The sequence below is a fragment of the Hyla sarda genome, chromosome 8 (genome assembly GCF_029499605.1).
Source record: "Hyla sarda isolate aHylSar1 chromosome 8, aHylSar1.hap1, whole genome shotgun sequence".
Lineage (NCBI taxonomy): Eukaryota > Metazoa > Chordata > Amphibia > Anura > Hylidae > Hyla > Hyla sarda.
Window position 1 is genome coordinate 67,036,274 of NC_079196.1, and position 20,513 is coordinate 67,056,786.

Consider the following 20,513-nt stretch of genomic DNA (forward strand, 5'->3'; position numbering starts at 1 on the left):
AAAAATATAATCCAAACACTTGTGGCTTTCTGTGACGAGTGCAAATTACCCATGACTAATGTTTTACATTTCTTTCCTCATGTGCTACTGTCAATTAATATCAGTTTGTTTGCCTTGTACAAAAGATAATAAACCTCTTTGTCTAAACATCAGGACAAGCTAAAAGTGGTAAGCTAGATACATATTACTACTAAGCCTCCTCACTTTCTGATTTGTCATGATCAAATATTAATGGTCCATCAGCAATACTCAGAGGGAGCTTATATTGCATTTTTGAGTAGACTGGTAGTAATGTACAGTGGATCTATCCACTTCTTCAAATCCCAGGGCTCTAGGCCATTCAAGGCTAGCACTGCATTTTCAATTAAGCTCTGAGTGAATCCCTGGCATGTGCAGAAGCAAAACGGGTGCACAATTAGCTTATTGTTCCTTTAGCTGTGTGTGTGTGGAGAGAGGATCTAAAGGACTGAAGAAAAGAAGCCAGTCAGTTACAAGAACTGCCATTGATGTGGAATAAGGGAGTTGCTCTTTTCATGCAGCAGCACTTGATAAGACTGAAAATACAGCTATCGCCAAACTGCATTGAGAGTCATCTTAAAAGCATTTGCCAGAGGCTAGATACTTGGACTGCTCGGCTTTACTGGGGGTGTCAATTTTTTTTCTTCAAATTACCATCTGCACAAAATGGAACCCAACAGTCCTAAAAAGATACAGTTTGCCGTGCCATTATTTCAGAGTCAGTTGGACCCAGAAGCCTCAGAACAGGTAAAATAACAATAAAAACGTGTGTGTGTGTATATGTGTGTATATATATATATATATATATATATATATATATATATATATATATACACACACACGCACTTTTTTTGCATGTATGCTCTATGATGTTTCATAAAAAGTTAAAATGTATTGGTATTTTAACCTATTATAATATATAGCCATGTGTGATATTTATGTGGTGCTTTTAGGTACCGTAGTTGGTAAATTCTTATTCTTGACCCGATTATTCCCTCTGTATAGGGGCTTGAGTGCGTGGCCATACATGGGGTCAGTGTTTCCTAGTACAGAAACGGGAAAGGTCCACTGAGAAGGGAGTAGGAAAGTCTTTATTTTACAGGACCATTTTACTACTTCCTTCTGCTAGGAACTAATCCTGTTTTTGTGAAGAAGAAAAAGGGGCTCTAAGAACATGGGCCACCAATACAGTCCTTTAGACAAGCCTTAAGCACATCTTGTGGTCTTCTATACCTAAAATAACATTGAAAATGTTATGGCCACTTAGAATGAGCAAAAATGTGTAAGCTGTGCTTGTAAATACTTGGCTGGGATAGTTATTTTTAGCCAAACCCAGGAGTGGGTCCAAAACACAGAAATGAGCAAATCTTTTTTTATTTATTTTTTAATCTCTTCTCGATTCTACTTCTTGTTTAAAAGTACTGAGCAAAATGGGAACCAAAATAGGTTCCAAAGACTGACCAACATACGTTCGAGTCCAACCTTTACCTAAAAACACTCGGTATTCGACCATACCTTTACAAATATAAAATTTCCTTTAGCTCTAATTTAGATCTAATGTCTAATCCTCTTCACATTAGAGGGAGTATGCTTCTGGTAGAATGCTTTTAGGAATTCCAGAAGCCATTTCCTAAATCTTAGCCACTGTTGTTCTTAGATGTACAGGAACTAACCATATTGCATGATCTATATTGCTTAGATCTGTCATTGGTGAAAACAATTATATTAGACGACAATTCGAAGAGCACTAAATATCATTTGTTACAAAATGCATTCTGTTACAGGTGCTGGCAAATTGTATGATCAGAAAACATATATTTATCCTCAAACATATTTATACAAATATAGGTCTATTACTCAATAGCACATGTGTAGTAGCACATATTTATTTGCACACACACAATATATACAGATATATTACTTGATAACACATTATTATTCGTCTATGATAAAATGTAGGTACGTTTATGGGCAACTGTAATTTGTTTTATGAAAAATGAAGAGCACGTCATATATTTACGTTTCAGTATTTCAGTTTCGAGAAATATACATTCTTCTTTATATAAAGGTTCCTTTCAGGTATCAAAATCTCTGCTTGCTGTCGTTCAATAGGAATTGGTCATAAGCTAGAATAAACATCCTGGTCAGGTGATTATTACTTCTCCATCTGTGTCCCCATAATTTTTATTTATGAAATTTAGATTTTTATCTATGAAAGTAAACAATGATGTTTTCTATTAAAAGACAGTAAGCAGAGAGCTTAAAATCGCAAGAAAAATGGAAACTAATACGAAAATATATTGGAAAATTGTACGTTTTCATTATACAAAATACATTACAAAGATAAGATAAAGCATCATATTAGTTAAGTAGCTATATTTAAAAACTAGTGTAAATTACATAGTAGCTTATTCTGTATACAGGACAGGATAAATATTTAAAATCATAAAAACATTAATTATGAGGCAGGTGCACTTTAAATGGATACGAAGACAATGAGGGGTTAATTTAAAGGGAAACTTAGAGCTTATTATTAAAGTGCCTGTCTTTTGTTGGCCTCATATACTGTAGGTATGTATTTGCAACATGCAAGATTGAAGAGGCCCTTTTTGTCCAGCCTGATGTGATATGTCCACAATGGGGTCAAGTCAAGGCCTTTGAGTTTTTGTGTGAATTACCGAATTATGACTAGGATGTTGTTCACATTTAGTGTCTGTGTTTTAAACAGATCAGAAAGAGAAGGCCGACGCCAGCGTCTCTGGTTATTTTAAACGAACCATCACCGCCAGGTGCGTACTGTTAATATTTTTTTTAATATTTTTATTTCACAAAAAAAAAAAATGCTAGATTCTTTCTCTTTCTAATGTTACCATGTGCATTGAAATGGTACTTAGAATGTGCTGGAATAAAGAATTTGTATTGTCCATGACCCATGTGGAAAAACAGATCTTTATAGATCAAGTGCAAGGAAAAAAAAATTAAGATATATGTCCACCTCGGATTAACATTGTCTATATAGTCGTCATGAGAAAAATGTGCTATCTATTTGATTCACTTTTTAATATTTGTTTTGCAGCAAGTAAAAATACATATGTTGTTAAAAGGAAAGCACTGCTGTTGACAGATCTTATCATTGTATGCATCTTGTGCATTGTTTTGTATGCATCTGCAATATTTTCGTGTGTGAGCCAGTGTAATAAAGCCCTAAGGGCCCAAAATGTGTTACGTTCTTCGGGGGTTAAACCAATCTTTCCCAACCAGTGTGCCTCCAGCTGTTTCAACAGCTGGAGGCACACTGGTTGGAAAACACTGGGTAAAACATTTTATTTACATTTAGCTTGTCAAAATAAAGCTTTGGGTGACAACCAATATGACCACTAACAATATCATATTCACAGTTTTTTTTTTCTTGTCTCATCAGGGTGCTTTCATACATGCCTTTTTGATACAGTTTTTTAGGCAGTTTTTTTTACATCAAAGAGCAAATAGTAAATAGTTGCAAACAGTAAAGTAAATTATAGTAAATTAAAAAAAACTATATATGTTTTCCTTAAAGGGGTACTCAGCTGGAAAAAAAAATTTTTTAATCAACTAGTGCCAGTAGGTTAAACAGATTTGTAAATGACTTCTATTTAAAAATTTTAACCCTTCCAGTACTTATCAGCTGCTGTATACTACAGAGGAATATCTTTTCTTTTTGAATTTCTTTTCTGCCTGACCACAGTGCTCTCTGCTGACACCTCTGTCCATTTTAGGAACTCTCCAGAGTAGGAGCAAATCCCCACAGCAAACCTATCCTGCTCCGGACAGTTCCTTAATTGGACAGAGGGGTCAGCAGAGAGCACTGTGGTAAGACAGAAAAGACATTCAAAAACAAAAGAACTTCATCTGGAGCATACAGCAGCGGATAAATACTGGAAGGATTAAAAAATTTTAATAGAAGTGTTTTACAAGTCTGTTTAACTTTCTGGTACCAGGTGATTAAAAAAATGTTTTCCAGGGGGAGTACTCCTTTAATAATTTCCTAAATTTGGCATCAAATACTGCATCAAAATGGTACATGTGAATGCTCCCTCCAAACTCACATGGGAATTACGGTTTCTGATCTGATCATTTATTTGTTGCTATTCATTTAAAAATCTTAATGTAAAGGAATGTAGGTGTAATTGTTATAATAGATTCTATTAGCATTGAGATACAAGATTATATCTTGCATGATACAAAGGGGTATTTTTTTTATTGCAAATGCATCAAAATTTTAAGCACAATTGTATGTGTTTTCTTGGGCTTTACCTGCTGTGGGGGCATGGCTTTTCTGGAGAAGATTGTGCGACAATATGTACCAAAACTGCACCAAAATTTGGTGCAAAGTAAGCCAACCAGAGTAGGGGGATACCTATTGGATTTAAGGGGTCCAACCAATGGGGCCCCTTGTGACCTCAAGAACGGGGACATAACGGGGGATAACTTTGTAAGTTGGGAAAAACCTTTTAATTTAACACCTTGTCAGAATCCATAGAATCAGATTCTGTTCACCCTAAAATAGCTGATAACAGAGATCAATTGATTTAGAGTGAACAGCAATAAAATGATATAATAGGCTTTAGATATAGTATATGTTTTGCATTATTGGGCCCTGAGCAGACAACAGATATTACTGTCAAAAAAATCTGTTGTTTATCCATGTCAGAAATCTGAGATAAAATGACATTTCATGTCAGAAATCCAAAGATTTTTGAGTATCGCAGATCTTGCCACAGTTTTGGTGCAGATTATCCCCATGCATTGTATTTTATGTAAATCCTGCAAACCAAATGCGGTTTCTGTGCAGCATGTATCAGTGATTTGTCACGTATTTGACTGCAAAAGTCAAGAATCTGATATGTATGTATTTTCCGTACTGTTTATGAACATTAGTCTCCCTTTCAATAAGAGCTGTGTTATAAAGGCATGCTATGCATAATGTAGGCAGTTGGGGTATGCAGACAGAGGATAGGAATCTGGAATATATTCAGAGTAATAGATGTATAGTGAGGGGAAAAGTATTTAGTCAGCAACCAATTTAGCAAGTTCTCCCACTTAAAAAGATGAGAGGCCTGTAATTTTCCTCATAGGTATACCTCAACTACGAGAGACCTAATGTGAAAAAAAAATTCATAACATCACATTGTCTGATTTTTAAAGAATTTGCAAATTATGGTGGAAAATAAGTATTTGGTCAATAGCAAAAGTTCATCTCAATACTTTGTCATTGCCAACAAAGGGTATATAACAGAGGCCAAACGTTTTCTGTAAGTCTTCACAAGGTTTTGACACACTGTTGCTGGTATTTTGGCCCATTCCTCCATGCAGATCTCCTCTAGAGCAGTGATGTTTTGGAGCTGTCGCTGGGCAACACTGACTTTCAACTCCCTCCAAAGGTTTTCTATGGGGTTGAGATCTGGAGACTGTCTAGGCCACTCCAGGACCTTGAAATGCTTCTTACAAAGCCACTCCTTCGTTGCCCGGGTGGTGTGTTTGTGATCATTGTCATGCTGAATGACCCAGCAACGTTTCATCTTCAATGCCCTTGCTGATGGAAGGAGGTTTTCACTAAAAATCTCATATTACATGGCCCCATTTATTCTTTCCTATACACGGATCAGTCGTCCTGGTCCCTTAGCAGAAATAAAAGCCCCAAAGCATGATGTTTACACCCCCATGCTTTACAGTAGGTATGGTGTTTTTTGGATGCAACTCAGCTTTCTTTCTCCTCCAAACACGACGAGTTGAGTTTTTACCAAAAAGTTCTACTTTGATTTCATCTGACCATATGACATTCTCCCAATATTCTTCTGGATCATCCAAATGCTCTCTAGCAAACATCAGACGGGCCCGGACATGTACTGGCTTAAGCAGGGGGACATGTCTGGAACTGCATGATTTGAGTCCATAGCAGCATAGTGTGTTACTGATGGTAGCCTTTGTTACTTTGGTCCCAGCTCTCTACAGGTCATTCATTAGGATCCCTGTGTGGTTCTGGGATTTTGCTCACCGTTCTTGTGATCATTTTGACACCACGGGGTGAGATCTTGCGTGGAGCCCCAGATCGAGAGAGATTATCAGTGGTCTTGTAGGTCTTCCATTTTCTAATAATTGCTCCCACTGTTGATTTCTTCACCCCAAGCTGCTTGCCTATTGCAGATTCAGTCTTCCCAGCCTGGTGCAGGTCTACAATTTTGTTTTTGGTGTCCCTCGACAGCTCTTTGGTCTTGGCCATAGTGGAGTTTGGAGTGTGACTGTTTGAGGTTGTGGACAGGTGTCTTTTATACTGATAACAAGTTCAAACAGGTGCCATTAATACAGGTAACAAGTGGAGGACAGAGGAGACTCTTAAAGAAGAAGTTACAAGTCTGTGAGAGCCAGAAATCTTGCTGGTTTGTAGGTGACCAAATACTTATTTTCCACCATCATTTGCAAATAAATTCTTTAACAATCAGACAATGTGATTTTATGAATTTTTTCTTTCTCATTATGTCTCTCATAGTTGAGGTATACCTATGATGAAAATTACAGGCCTCTCTCATCTTTTTAAGTGGGATAACTTGCACAATTGGTGGCTGACTAAATACTTTTTTGCTCCACTGTATGTGTATGGGCTCCAGTTTATCTGAAGATACAGTAAATATTTTTTTTTTTTTTATAATGGTGTTTTTTCCCTAAAGTCTAAATCAAAAGTACAAAGGGCTACTATAATATTGGGGTTGACAAGTGGGAGTAGAATCAGCTCACCAGTCCACACTCCTCAGAGAACCTGTGCTCGGCTCAGATGGCAGCATTCCAGCTCCTGATTCAATGCAAACACAGTACCGGATATCCAACTTTAGGATGTCAGGATAAAAGCATTCTTCATTTATTTATCTTTAGAAATCCATAAAACACATAGCAGTATAGCAAAGCACCTGATGCCTTTCAGGTTAAACACCCTTAATCATAGTGCACAATGTGAACTTTAAAGATTGGGGGGGGGGGGGGGGGGGGGGAGGAGATTTATCAAAAACTGTGCAGAGGAACAGTAGAGCAGTTTACCATGTACCATGGCAACCAATCAGATTGCTTCTTTCATTTTTAAAGAGACCTGTGAAAAATGCACCACTTCTATGCACAGTTTTTAATAAATCTCCCCTAGGGTCACTGGACCATGTCCCACCCATGCAAGAAAACTTGACTAAACTGAGCACAATGTTACAATAAAGTATCAAAGCTGTAGGTTAATATGGTAGCTGGATGTCATTACAAATATAAACAAACAAATGAGCTTCTGAGGTATGCCAAAAAAAAAAAATATTCATAAAAATAAATGGAAGGGAAATTAACACCAAGAGCCATGATGAAATTCATGATAGTACATAATATAATGGAAATGAAAGAGATCGGATCCAGCTCAATGCAGGTAAAATCAGGTTTAATCCATAGGACAAGGAAGGAACAAGTAACGCGTTTCAAGCGCTGTAAGCGCTCTTAGTCATAAGACTAAGAACGCTTACAGCGCTTGAAACGCGTTACTTGTTCCTTCCTTGTCCTATGGATTAAACCTGATTTTACCTGCTTTGAGCTGGATCTGATCTCTTTCATTTCCCTGATATCGGCTGGTGCTGTCCAGCGCCTGGATCCGCGCTCTACTGTCCGGGGCGGGGTGAGCTTGCTTTCACCTTGTTTGCCTACATAATATAATGTATATACTGTAGGTAAGTACTTTCCTCTTACACATCATATAATAAGAAACAAAATACTAACTATTAGTAGCACATCATGCCAGCATGCCAACCCTACTTCATCCAATTTCTTCAATAGGTAAGTATGAGATCTTATCGCGTCCCTAACAAGAACATCCAGAAGCTTTCCCACATGTTCCTCCCTAAAATACTCTGAAGTGCACCCCATGTACTGTACCTTACATGCCCTGCTTGCTTCCATATATAAGCGAGGCTGTGTTATAGTTAATCTTTTTAATCTTTTGCCTGTCACATACAATTCAACCATTGCTACCTTCATATAAGTGCAGGCAATACACTTACAGTGACCAAATTTCCAATTGTCGTGTTTAGCCACATGGAGGTGTCTGCACTCTGGCTGGGGGCGGCCTTGGAGGAGCTGAATAAACTGATGGACAGTACAGATCTAAGCAAAAGACCTCTTTTAGAAACGGCTGGTACCAGATACTATTACCTCAATTAGGACGGGGCCCTGCTGAAGTATGGGAATATACCGTAAAATAATGCATTCGATAGCACCAAATTGTTATCAAGTAATTCCGCAGGATAAACCCTATTCTTGAGATGCAGGTGGTTTGATTCCTGTGTAAATGTAGTATACTCTGAGAAGTTCTATATGGGGCATTATTAAATCACATGTTTAGGATGGCAAGGGGATGCAAGCAATACTAAATTACCAGCAAACCCCTGTCTATAGTTTACAGAAGCAAGAGCTCCAGCAATAAGCACGTGGGAGATCTCATCAAGAACATTGATTTTTTTTTTCTCTCAAATTATTCTACAAGTCTTTTCAACAAGGAAATTGTTGTTAGTCTGTAATAGCTTTTGATGTACATATGTGTCCTTCCTTATTTTTCATCTTAAAATGACTAGTCTCAAAACTAAAAATTCATCATTTAGTCTCAAAATAAAAAATGCATAATTTCACAATACTCTTTCCAAGGATGTTTGTGCTACCAGAATGTGTCTGTATGTGGCCTCTCAGTAGTTGTGATGTGAATTGCAGCCTATTGAGGGTTTATCTAGTATGCCAATTTATTCAATTAATATCATGAGAAACTACAGGTTAAACATCTATATGTGAGCCTTGGACAACAAGTGATCCATGTCTACCCCACCATTGGCTTAGTAAGCAGAAGCATCATATCACCAAAGGTCCTCACCTTCAAATAACGTATGATGTAGACCAGACAACAGGCATCCTTTAAAGGGGTACTCCACCCATAGATATCTTAACCCTTATCCAAAGGATAGGGGATAAGATGTCTGATCGCGGGGGTCCCGATCGCTGGGGACCCCCGAGATCTCCGCTGCGGAACCCCAGACATCCAGTGCACAGAGCGAAGTTCGCTTCGTGCCAGATGACTTGCGATGCGGGGTGGTGGCTCGTGACGTCAAGCCCCCTCGGATAGACTTGCATTGAAGGGGCGTGGTCATGACGTCATGAGCCGCCGGCGCTGCACCCGATGCTCTAAACGAATGCCGGGTGCAGCAGGGATACTTTGGATAGGGGATAAAATGTCTTGGCGCGGAGTACCCCTTTAAGCAAGGAGCTATTATACTTACCAAAAATAAAGGTATCTGCAATCCGTGACAATGTTAATAACATTATCTGTTCTTAACTCTGTATATAACCCCGCTCCCCTTCTGAATCTGCTGCGACAAATGTCCCTTTACTCATTTAATTTATGGCTATGGACAGAGCACAGAGGAGTGCTATCAGACAGGAGAGAGCACAGAGGAGTGCTATCAGACAGGAGAGAGTGCAGAGGAGTACTATCAGACAGGAGAGAGCACAGAGGAGTGCTATCAGACAGGAGAGAGCACAGATGAGTGCTATCAGACAGGAGAGAGCACAGAGGAGTGCTATCAGACAGGAGAGAGCACAGAGGAGTGCTATCAGACAGGAGAGAGCACAGAGGAGTGATATCAGACAGGAGAGAGCACAGAGGAGTAATATCAGACAGGCGAGAGCACCGAGGAGTCCTATCAGACAGGACAGACCTCTATAGGGGATACTATCATGCTGTAGGTGTTGATAATGAGCCCCTGCAGAGCAACGCTGATGCTATGACTTTTGCCATCCTAGGCAAAACTTCATTTTGACTCCACCCATTTGGCTATGCCACTATTTTGCACCACCCATCTATTTAATGATTGTTACTTTTTTCATGCAACTTTAGTGGCCACTAGTTACGTGTAACGCAACTGGCTGTGTCCACATTGTGCACCACTGATTACCTAAATCCGCATTCTTATCCCACCCCTGACCATGTTGGTGACACAGGACTTTTTACGCAAGGAATATAGGTTACCTGCAGAGTCGCCACTTGAGTACAGTACAGTGTAAAGTGGGCATGCGGTGTGCGATGATCAGCCCTGCCCGGCTTCCAGTCTCAGGATACAAACTAAGAAGCTGGCCATAGTGAGGAGGGGGCTGGGAGGCATGGTTGGGGACAACCTGGGGAGAGAGGGAAGAGCCCTGATTACTTCTTTAGTTGCACTTTGACTGTATCATGTGTAAGTAATATGCAAATGTGTGTATATGATATGTACATGTATAGACTGTATTAAATGTTTATACACTTGTGTACCATGTGTCCTGTATGTGTGGGTATGTATTTATATGATGTCATATATGTATGTATTATAATATGTAGAGGTACTAAAGAAGTTGTGCAGCAACTTTCACCCAAGCTGACACCAGACATGGAGAGATGTTGCTGCACACCAGACGAGACAATGGCCAAGAAAGCCATTTTTTTGCACTAGGGCCCTGTTGTTTTCTGCTACTGCCCGGCAGCCATTTATTGTTCATGTTGGTCAAAGAGTCCATTACCATATATTTTAACAGTACTATATATTTATGGGAATGGAAAACATGGTAGTTTGGCAGTTGTTTTCCAGTTAAGGATACGTGCATCCCAACATAACGTTTTCATCGGAATATTGTTGTCTTCCACTGACATATGATGCAGAACTGTACAGAATCATCTTTACCAATTTACAGAAAGTCCAAGTCAAGTTAAGTTTAGCAATATTTTACAGTATGAGAATGAAATAACCTTAAACCTTGCAGTCAATGTTAGCACGCTCCCTAAAGACTGTGGTTGGGCTCTGCATTGTGTGAGTTGGCGCTGTGCCAAGCTCTGAGCTTTTATCCTTGGTGTTCTGCTTCCTCTTAATATTTTATGGATGACAGTTGAATCTGATATCTTACTGTAACTCAAAGGAAGTTCACTTCTTAGAAGCAGATGAAAAAAAAAATGTAGTGCTCTGTATGGGAAAAAATATTTAGCTTTTTTCCCTTTTAATTCTTCAGTTGTGTTTATAAATAGCAAAGGAATAAAGACTACGGATCCACACAGACACGCGCACACGTATACATCCTTTACTGCTGCAGGGAGATCGCGGGGGGGTCTCAGCAGCGGGCCCCCCCCCCCCCCCCCCCCCCCCCGGGATCAGACGTTTTTGCCCGGAATACCCCTTTAATGCTTATGTAAGATTTTTATATGGCTGGAATTCTCTTTAGCTTTTTCCCTATTTTTCAATTATAGATTTTGGAAAAGGGAATATTTTGAGTGGCTTTAAGAGGGACATATCATTTTCTATGATTATATATGTGCCAATGGGAGGTCATAAAAGCTGGAAGCCTAACCATGTCCTTTAACTCTGGATGACATGCTGAAAAGTTTATGCACATGACAGAAATAATTTAAAGGGGTACTCCGGTGGAAAACAGAGTACATATTTAAGGCCTTTTCTGCTTTAGTTTTTTTTTCATTTGTATTCACTTCGTTCTATGGTACAAAATCACACAATTTGTGCAGCTCCCACCTAAAATAAACGAGGTTAAACTAAATGATCACCAATACCCCAAGGTGCATTTTCTATGTTCTACAATAAACCAATATTAACACACATGCTGCACACATTCTGTGATTTTCTAGCTGTGAGCTAATTTTGTCAGTCATTTAAAAAAAAAAGTTTTTCTGTTCTATTATGCCATAGTATTGTATTGACTTCCCTAAAAATGTTTGCGTATTTTCATGCATCAAATTAAAATTTCTTAGTGTAGAGTCAGACATAGGGTATATGCCGCATATTTCACGCTTTGTGAAATCAGCTGCACAGATGGAAATATGCTGCATATTCTCCTTTGAGGAGACACACAGGCTACCCGCAGCAGCCCTGTGTGTGCAGTGAGGTTTGGGGGCGGGCATGCTGAGCTGGTCTTCAAACCTTACTGCACACACAGGACTGCCACGTATTTTGTGCAGCTTGCAATACGCTGTGTATTGGTGCCATAGTGTGGAAGCTGATAAGTAGAATGCAGTCATACATTTCCTAGTGGAATTCATTGCTACTTTCAGTTTAAAAATAGGTTTATGTACTGTCTTGAACGGTTCAAGAGCCGTGGCCTGGTTCACAGCATCTCCCCTTTGTGCTTGTATATTACGGCGCATGCTCGAGGACACTGTGAGCTAATCACACAGAGGAGATGCTGTGACGTAAGCAGAGAGGGCATTGTGGATCTGGGGCCATGCCTCTCTGACCATTTCAGACAGTTTTTTGTTTTTTTTTTAAATATACTTGTTAACAGCTTCTACATTGTGTGGTCCATTTACTAAAGAAGTTTTAAGAGACAGATGTTCTTTAAAGGGGCACCCCTGTGGAAAACTTTTTCTTTTCTGGTGCCAGAAAGTTAAACAGATTTGTGAATTACTTCTATTAAAAAAATCTTAATCCTTCCAATACATTTTATGGGCTGCATACTACAGAGGAAATGCTTCTCTTTTTGGATTTCTCTGATGTCATGACCACAGTGCTCTCTGCTGACCTCTCCTGTCCATTTTAGGAACTGTCCAGAGCAGCATATGTTTGCTATGGGGATTTTCTTCTGCTCTGGACAGTTCCAAAAATGGACAGCAGAGGTCAGCAGAGAGCACTGTGGTCGTGAAATCAGAGGAAACCGAAAAGAAAAGCATGTCTTCTGTAGTATATAGCCCCTAAAAAGTACTGGAAGGATTAAAATTTTTTAATAGAAGTAATTTACAAATCTGTTGTTGTTAACCTCCATGTAACTGGGTGCAGTTTGGCTTTTTATTTTTTAATTTTTTTTTACAGCCAAATCCCAACTGTAACATGGTTGCTAAATTGCCTAAAGGGGTACTCCGGTGAAGGACAAATGTTTTCAAATCAACTGGTGCCAGAAAGTTATTCAGATTTTTAGATTACTTCTATTTAACCCCTTAAGAACGCAGCACATTTTCACCTTAAGGACCCGGCCATTTTTTGCACATCTGACCACTGTCACTTTAAGCATTAATAACTCTGGGATGCTTTTACTTTTCATTCTGATTCAGAGATTATTTTTTCAGAACATATATTATACTTTGTTAGTGGTAAAATTTTGTCGATACTTGCATAATTTCTTGGTGAAAAATTCCAAAATTTGATGAAAAAAATCGAAAATTTTGAATTTTTTTACTTTGAATCTCTCTGCTTATAAGGAAAATGGATATTCCAAATTAATTATATATTGATTCACAATATACAAAATGTTTGCATCATAAAGTTGACATGTTTTTACTTTTGGAAGACATCAGAGGGCTTCAAAGTTCAGCAGCAATTTTCTAATTTTTCACAAAATTTTCAAAATCGAAACTTTTCAGTGACCAGTTCAGTTTTGTAGTGGAGTTGAGGGGCTTTCATATTAGAAATACCCCATAAATGACCCCGTTATAAAAACTGCACCCCTCAAAGTATTCAAAATGACATTCAAAAAGTGTGTTAACTAAGGTGTTTCACAGGAAAAAAAATCTTCATTTTTTTACACTCGCATGTTCTTGTAGACCAAGTTTTTGGATTTTTATAAGGGGTAAAAGTGGAGAAATGTTCCTAAAATTTGTAACCCAATTTTTCTCGAGTAAGGAAATACCTCATATGTGTATGTCAAGTGCTCTGTGGGTGCACTAGAAGGCTCAGAAGGGAAGGAGTGACAATTGGATTTTGGAAAGCAAATTTTGCTGAAATGGTTTTTGGTGAGCATGTCGCATTTAGGAAGCCCCTATGGTGCCAGAACAGCAAAAAATAAATAAAGCACATGGCCCACTATTTTGGAAACTACACCGCTCAAGGAACGTAACAAGGGGGGTACAGTGAGCCTTAACACACCACAGGTGTTTGACAAATTTCCGCTAAAGTTGCATGTGAAAATGAAATATCTGATTTTTTTCACTAAAAAGATTGTGTTACCCCAAATTTTTCATTTTCACAAGGGTAATAGGAGAAAAAGCCTCCCAAATTTGTAAAACCATTTCTTCTGAGTATGGAAATACCCCATATGTGGATGTAAAGTGCTCTGCGGGCAAACTACAGTGCTCAGAAGAGAAGGAACACTATTGAACTTTTGGAGAGAGAATTTGATTGGAATAGAAGTTAGGGGCAATGTACGTTTACAAAGCCCCCAGTGGTGCCAGAACAGTGGACCCCCTAGACATGTGACCCCATTTTGGAAACTGCACCCCTCACAGAATTTAATAAGGGGTGCAGTGAGCATGTATACACCCTATTGGCGTTTGACAGATCTTTGGAACATTGGGCTGTGCAAATTAAAAATTTTATTTTTCATTTTCACGGACCACTGTTCCAAAAATCTGTCAGACACCTGTGGGGTGCAAATGCTCACTGTACCCCTTATTAAATTCTATTAGGGGTGTAGTTTCCAAAATGGGGTCACATGTGGGGGGGGGGGGTCCACTGTTCTGGCACCATGGGGGCTTTGTAAACACACATGGCCTTCAATTTCTGACACATTCTCTCTCCAGAAGCCCAATGGCGCTCCTTCTCTTCTGATCGTTGTAGTTCACCTGCAGAGCACTTTACATCCACATATGGGGCATGTTCTTACTCAGAAGAAATGGGGTTACAAATTTTGGGGGACTTTTTTCCAATTCTCCCCTGTGAAGATGAAAATATTTTAGGGAAAATAAGTTTTTTTTTCATTTTCCCGTGGAAAACTTTTTTTTTTTAAATCAACTGGTGCCAGAAAGTTAAACAGATTTGTAAATTACTTCTATAAAAAAATCTTACTCACTATAGCCCTGGTTATGTTCCGTGAGGAGTGTAGTTTCCAAAATGGTGCCACGTGTCTCCAGCTGTTGCAAAACTCCCAGTATGCCTTGACAGCCAGTAGCTGTCCGGTGATACTGGTAGTTGTTGTTTTTCAACAGCTGGAGGCTCCGTTTTGGAAACAGTGTGGTACAAGACGTTTTTCTTGTTTTGTTTTTTACAGGGGGGGGGGGGGAGGGGACTGTGTAGGGGAATATGTATATGTAGTGTTTTACTTTTTATTTTGTGTAGTGTAGTGTTTTTATGGTCCATTCACACAGGCGGGGGTTTACAGTGAGCTTCTCGCTGGGAGTTTGAGCTGCAGCAGAAAATTTGTTGCATCTCAAACTTGCAGCAGAAAACTTGCTGTAAACCCGCCTGTGTGAATGTACCCTGTACATTCACATGGGGGGGGGGGGGGGGGAACAAGCAGGACAGTGATTGGTCGGTCGCTCTGACCGATCAATCACGTAATCGTGAGGTGGCACCCATCCCACCTCACTCCTGATGAGCAAGGGTGAATGGGGCTGTCTCGGACAGCCCCATTCACCCTTTTTTTCCGGGTGATCGGGTCACCTGAGACCCGATTGATCCGGAATCGCCGCAAATCGACGGTTTGAATTGGCCGGTGATTTCTGCCAATCGCCAACATGGGGGGAATAGAAATCAGCAGTTGGTCTGGTCCCCGTCCGGTGCGCGGCGGGGACCGGAATTCCCACGGGCGTACAGGTATGTCCCGGGTCCTTAAGTGTCAGGGCGTCCCTGTACGCATTGGGTCCCTAGGTGGTTAAAAATCCTAAGCCTTCCAGTACTTATCAGCTGCTGTACACTACAGAGGAAGTTGTGAAGTTCTTTTCTAGTCTAGCCACAGGCTTTTTCCGTGTCAGGAATTGTCCAGAGCAGAAGAGGTTTGCTATGGGGATTTGTTTCTACTCTGGACAGTTTCTGACATGGATAGAGATAGAAGCAGAGAGCCCTGTGGTCACACTGGAAAGAACTACACAACTTCCTCTGTAGTATACAGCAGCTGATAAGTACTGGAAGGATTAAGATAATTAAATAGAAGTAATTTACAAATCTGTTTAAATTTCTAGCACCAGTTGATTTGAAAACATCTGTTTTCTACATGTTTTTCACCTGCGTTCCCCTTTAATTCTTTTAAAGTCGCTGTGTGGCCCTAACCTAAATAGTTTTTCTTATAATGGTCAGATAAATCAAATAAGCTCAAAAGATAAGATATTTCTATTAGCTTCTGGGATTTTTATGCTGCTTTATACAAGATTTGGTTTCTGACAGATGACGCACATTTGACATTTTCATGATTATTTTAGGTCATGTTATTCTGGGTTTCTTGTTCTGTTCTGACTTTGTAGAGCAGCTCTTTGGGGAATATTATATTTAGGCAGGTAGGTGGCAGAGTGCCAGCAGCAGTGCATATAATTGAACCTTAGTAGCCAAAAATTGCCTGCATTTGGGATAGATGAAATTATATCCTAATAAAAGCCAAGGACACCTTTCAAGATCGTTGTCACACTCACATAAAGGAAATTTGGTCAGTGATTGGGATTTGCATATAGATGGACATTTATCAACGGGTTTAGTCAGGTTTTCTTTACTATAATTGTCGCAACTGCGACTACGTGTGTTTTCGTGCGACAATTTGCATAAAGAACAAGAAAAGCAAGAAAATTCAAACTTGCTTACGTAGTAAATTTTTCAAAATGGATTTGCTTTAGTCGGGTATTTATCAACTGCGACAGTCGCAACTGCGCAAAAAAAAGTCGCAACAGGGTTAAAAATTGACAAAATTTACTCCAGCTCAAACATGGAGCAGAAAAAGCTACTACCAAAGTAAAAAAGGAAAAATTGCTTACGTGAAAGAAAATTATCAACAGGCTGAAACCAGTTGATAAATAAGTCACACATAAGCAAAAAAAAAGTAAGGAAAAAATTACTAAAAAAAAGAATACATAAGCAAACATTGATAAATGTCCCTCATAGTGAGGGAACTGTGACATCAAGGATAGCATGGATCATGGGTTTTTCCTTATAGTACATATAGTGCACAGAAGAGGAAGATGATTACAGATAAGGAAAAATTACTATATTACCATTGGAAGGAACATATGGAGTGTTCCTTAAAGGGGTACTCCACCCCTGGCATCTTATCCCCTATCCAAAGGATAGGGGATAAGATGTTAGATCACCGCGGTCCCACTGCTGGGGACCCCGGGGATCGCCGCTACGGCATCCCGCCATCATTACTGCACAGAGCGAGTTCGCTCTGTGCGTAATGGCGGGTGATACAGGGGCTGGAGCAGCATGATGTCATGGCTCCACCCCTCATGATATCACGGCCCGTCCCCTTAATGCAAGTCTATGGCAGGGGGCATGATGACCGCCACGCCCCCTCCCATAGACTTGCATTGAGGGGGGCGGGCCGTGATGTCACGAGGGGCGGAGCCAGATGTAAAGATGCTCCGGCCCCTGTATTGCCCGTCATTACGTGCAGAGCGAACTCGCTCTGTGCAGTAATGATAGCGGGGTGCTGCAGCAGCGATCCCCGGGGTCCCCAGCAGATCTGACATCTTATCCCCTATCCTTTGGATAGGGGATAAGATGTCTAGGGGTGGAGTACCCCTTTAAGGGAAATCTCTGGCAAAAAATTTAAAAATGTACTTATCCCCTATCCACAGGATATGGGCTAAGTAGCTGATTGCGGGGGGTGGGGGTGGAACCGCTGGAGACCCCCGCCATCACCAGGATGGGACCCGGCCCTAAGTGAGAACTGCAGCACGCGCTCCATTCATTTCTATGGGAGCGCCAAAAAGACCCGAGTACAGTTCTCGGGCATCATCGGCACTCCCATAAAAAAGAATGGAGCATGTGCCGTCGAACGAGAATGCCAGGGTCCCAGCGGTCGAACTCCCCGCGATCAGCTACTTATCCCCTTAACTGGGGATAAGTTTATTTTTGCCAGAGTACTCCTTTAACTAGAAAGTAATGATGCATATGACAACAGATATCTTGATTGTAGTTTATCCGACTATCACCCATGTAGTGATCATTTTGAAATACAACAACCGATTTAACTCAAACTTAAATCGGTTATCCACCAGAAGGTGATTTTAGTACGTACCTGCCAGTCAGTAATGGACATGCTTAGTAATGATCTGTGCTTGTTGTGGGGGCTAAATGGCTATGTTGTGAGATCACCATAACACTGTGGCTAGCTTTTTGTCAACTGGCTATTTATTGTTGGAGTTTCCTTCTTCAACTACAAATCCCATAGTTCCTTTCTTTGTAAGCCTGAGGTCACTTTCCTCCTTCCCACACATCAGCCACCCCACCCATTGAAACACAAATGAGCTGCATTCCATTCAATAGACCAGTGTTTTCTAACCAGAATGCCTCCAGCTGTTGCAAAAATACAATTAGTTGCAGAATGATCTCTCTCCCACCCAGCGGTCGCTCCACCCATTGAAGCAGAACAGGCTCCCTGTCATCACCTGACTAGTGATGAAATGTCTCGGCCGCACTGTAGCCTGGAAAAACCAACACTCATTTTGTATGCTGTTAAAAATATTGGGGTGAAAATCACAGAAGAATTGTGAGACCCCCGTCACACACAGTAACAGACACTATATGAGATACTACACTAACTGTACAGCTAAGGATAGCAAACCAGGGTAGCTGGCTATCCTTAGCAAAATATTGTTAAAGGAGATATGCAGCATAAACATTTTTTGTCTCCCTGTGCCCGAGCTGCAATAACAAATAAAACTGGTCCTGGCCAGAGCTCCTTTACATTACAGTTCGCTCAGCCTATCACCGCTGACGGCTCTGTCACGTTCCGAGCCCATAGACCTGCAGCTGCGGAGGAACTGGACCCAATGCCGGAGCAACGGGGAATGTAGGAAGGTGAGTTAAAGTTTGTTTTATTTGTTATTGCAGCCCTGGCACAGGGAGACAAAAAATTGTTTACGCTGCATTTCTCCCTTAAGTCCTACATGGATGGATTTTATGGAATGACATGTAGGTTGGTAGTGGGACCTGTCATTCCCTTCCTTGCCAGTCTAGCTACTCTGCTTATGCCAAGCCAGTTCATATCAGGCCATGTGCTGGAGGCCACTTATTAGTGACCTGACAAGGGTTGGGCACAGTATGCACTAGGAAAAGCTGTGAACCAACAAAACCTCTGGTGTAAAGACCATGATACCGAGGCCTCTATGGTACATTGGCTGTTGTGTGAGTTTATGCATTCATTGTTGGCGCGGCTGGTAGTAAGCTGTGTGTTTAGAGGGGGCAAGTTAATACTTTAGTTAGTGCTTAGACTAACAGAATTTGTTTAGTTTTGTGCATGTGCGAATATGGCTTTATTTTGGCAAATAAAGATCAGCAAGCCTTGTTTTGAACTGTGTCACTGTCTTTGACTTCTGTTTAACCCCTTAAAGGGGGTACTCCAGTGGAAAACTTATTTTTTTAATCAACTGGTGCCAGAAAGTTAAACAGATTTGCAAATTACTTCTATTAAAAAAAAATCTTAATCCTTCCAGTACTTATTAGCTGCTGAATCCTACAGAGGGAATTCTTTTTGGAACACAGAGCTCTCTGCTGACATCATGCCCACAGTACTCTCTGCTGACATCTCTGTCCATTTTAAGAACTGTCCAGAGTAGGAGAAAATACCCATAGCAAACATATGCTGCTCTGGACAGTTTCTAAAATGGACAGAGATGTCAGCAGGATGCACTGTGCTCGTGATGTCAGCAGAGAGCTATGTGTTCCAAAAAGAAAATAATTTTCCCTGTAGTATTCAGCAGCTAATAAGTACTGGAAGGATTAAGATTTTTTAATAGAAGTAATTTACAAATCTTAAGCCACTAGAAGGGGAGAGAGCACACCGTGCAGCTAAACATGCAGATATACGATACCGCTGGTGTACACTGGCAGCCTCCGGACCCGATAAGTAACAACGCAGCACCTGCGGGGTGCACACACTAGATTAACTAGATGAAGAGGCTACACCGGCTGTTTCGGACGTAGGAACGTCCTTCTTCCGGCCTAGCGGAGGCCGTTAGAAGGACGTTCCTACGTCCGAAACAGACGGTGTAGCCTCTGAGCGCCCCTTACCGTCTCTGTCTATGCCGTGGTGATCCCGGACCTCGGGCCTGCAGCTGTTTACCCGTGGTGAGTGCACGCTACCTCTTTGCATTGTATAATTTACAAATCTGTTTAACTTTCTGGCACCAGTTGATTTAAAAAAAAAAAAAAGTTTTCCACCGGAGTACCCATGGAATCAGCCAGAGGCGTAACTTGTAGTTTCTGGGCCCCAATGCTAAATTTGTAACAGGACTCCATGTTAACCATGTGCCATTTATAATACAGGTGTTAGCTTATGGATCAGGTGTCTTTGGGGCCTCATTGGGCACTAGAGCCCCGCTGCCACTCCTATTTCTGGACCCCTTTTAGTCACGCCCCTGGACACAACCCATTTTGCCCCTAGGACACAGCCAATTTCCTTTTTTTGAGTTTTTTCCTCCTCACGTTTTAAGAGCCATAATTCCTTTATTGTTCCGTGCACAGACCCATATGAGGGCTTTTTGCGCAACCAATTGTACTTTGTAA

General features: G+C 40.6%; 1 protein-coding gene across 3 annotated transcripts in view; it reads left to right on the plus strand.

The window, feature by feature from the left end:
- Nucleotides 1-331: 331 nt before the first annotated feature.
- Nucleotides 332-20,513, plus strand: part of PPP1R1C (protein phosphatase 1 regulatory inhibitor subunit 1C) — a 48,760-nt gene continuing 28,578 nt past the window's right edge. The window contains exons 1-2 of one of the 3 annotated variants that reach the window (XM_056533528.1): nt 332-765; nt 2,747-2,807. In XM_056533528.1, the coding sequence (XP_056389503.1) occupies nt 685-765; nt 2,747-2,807 (142 nt within the window). In that variant the 5' untranslated portion in view covers nt 332-684. The remainder of the gene's footprint in view (nt 766-2,746; nt 2,808-20,513) is intronic. The other 2 variants (XR_008846872.1, XM_056533529.1) reach the window with 2 other exon arrangements.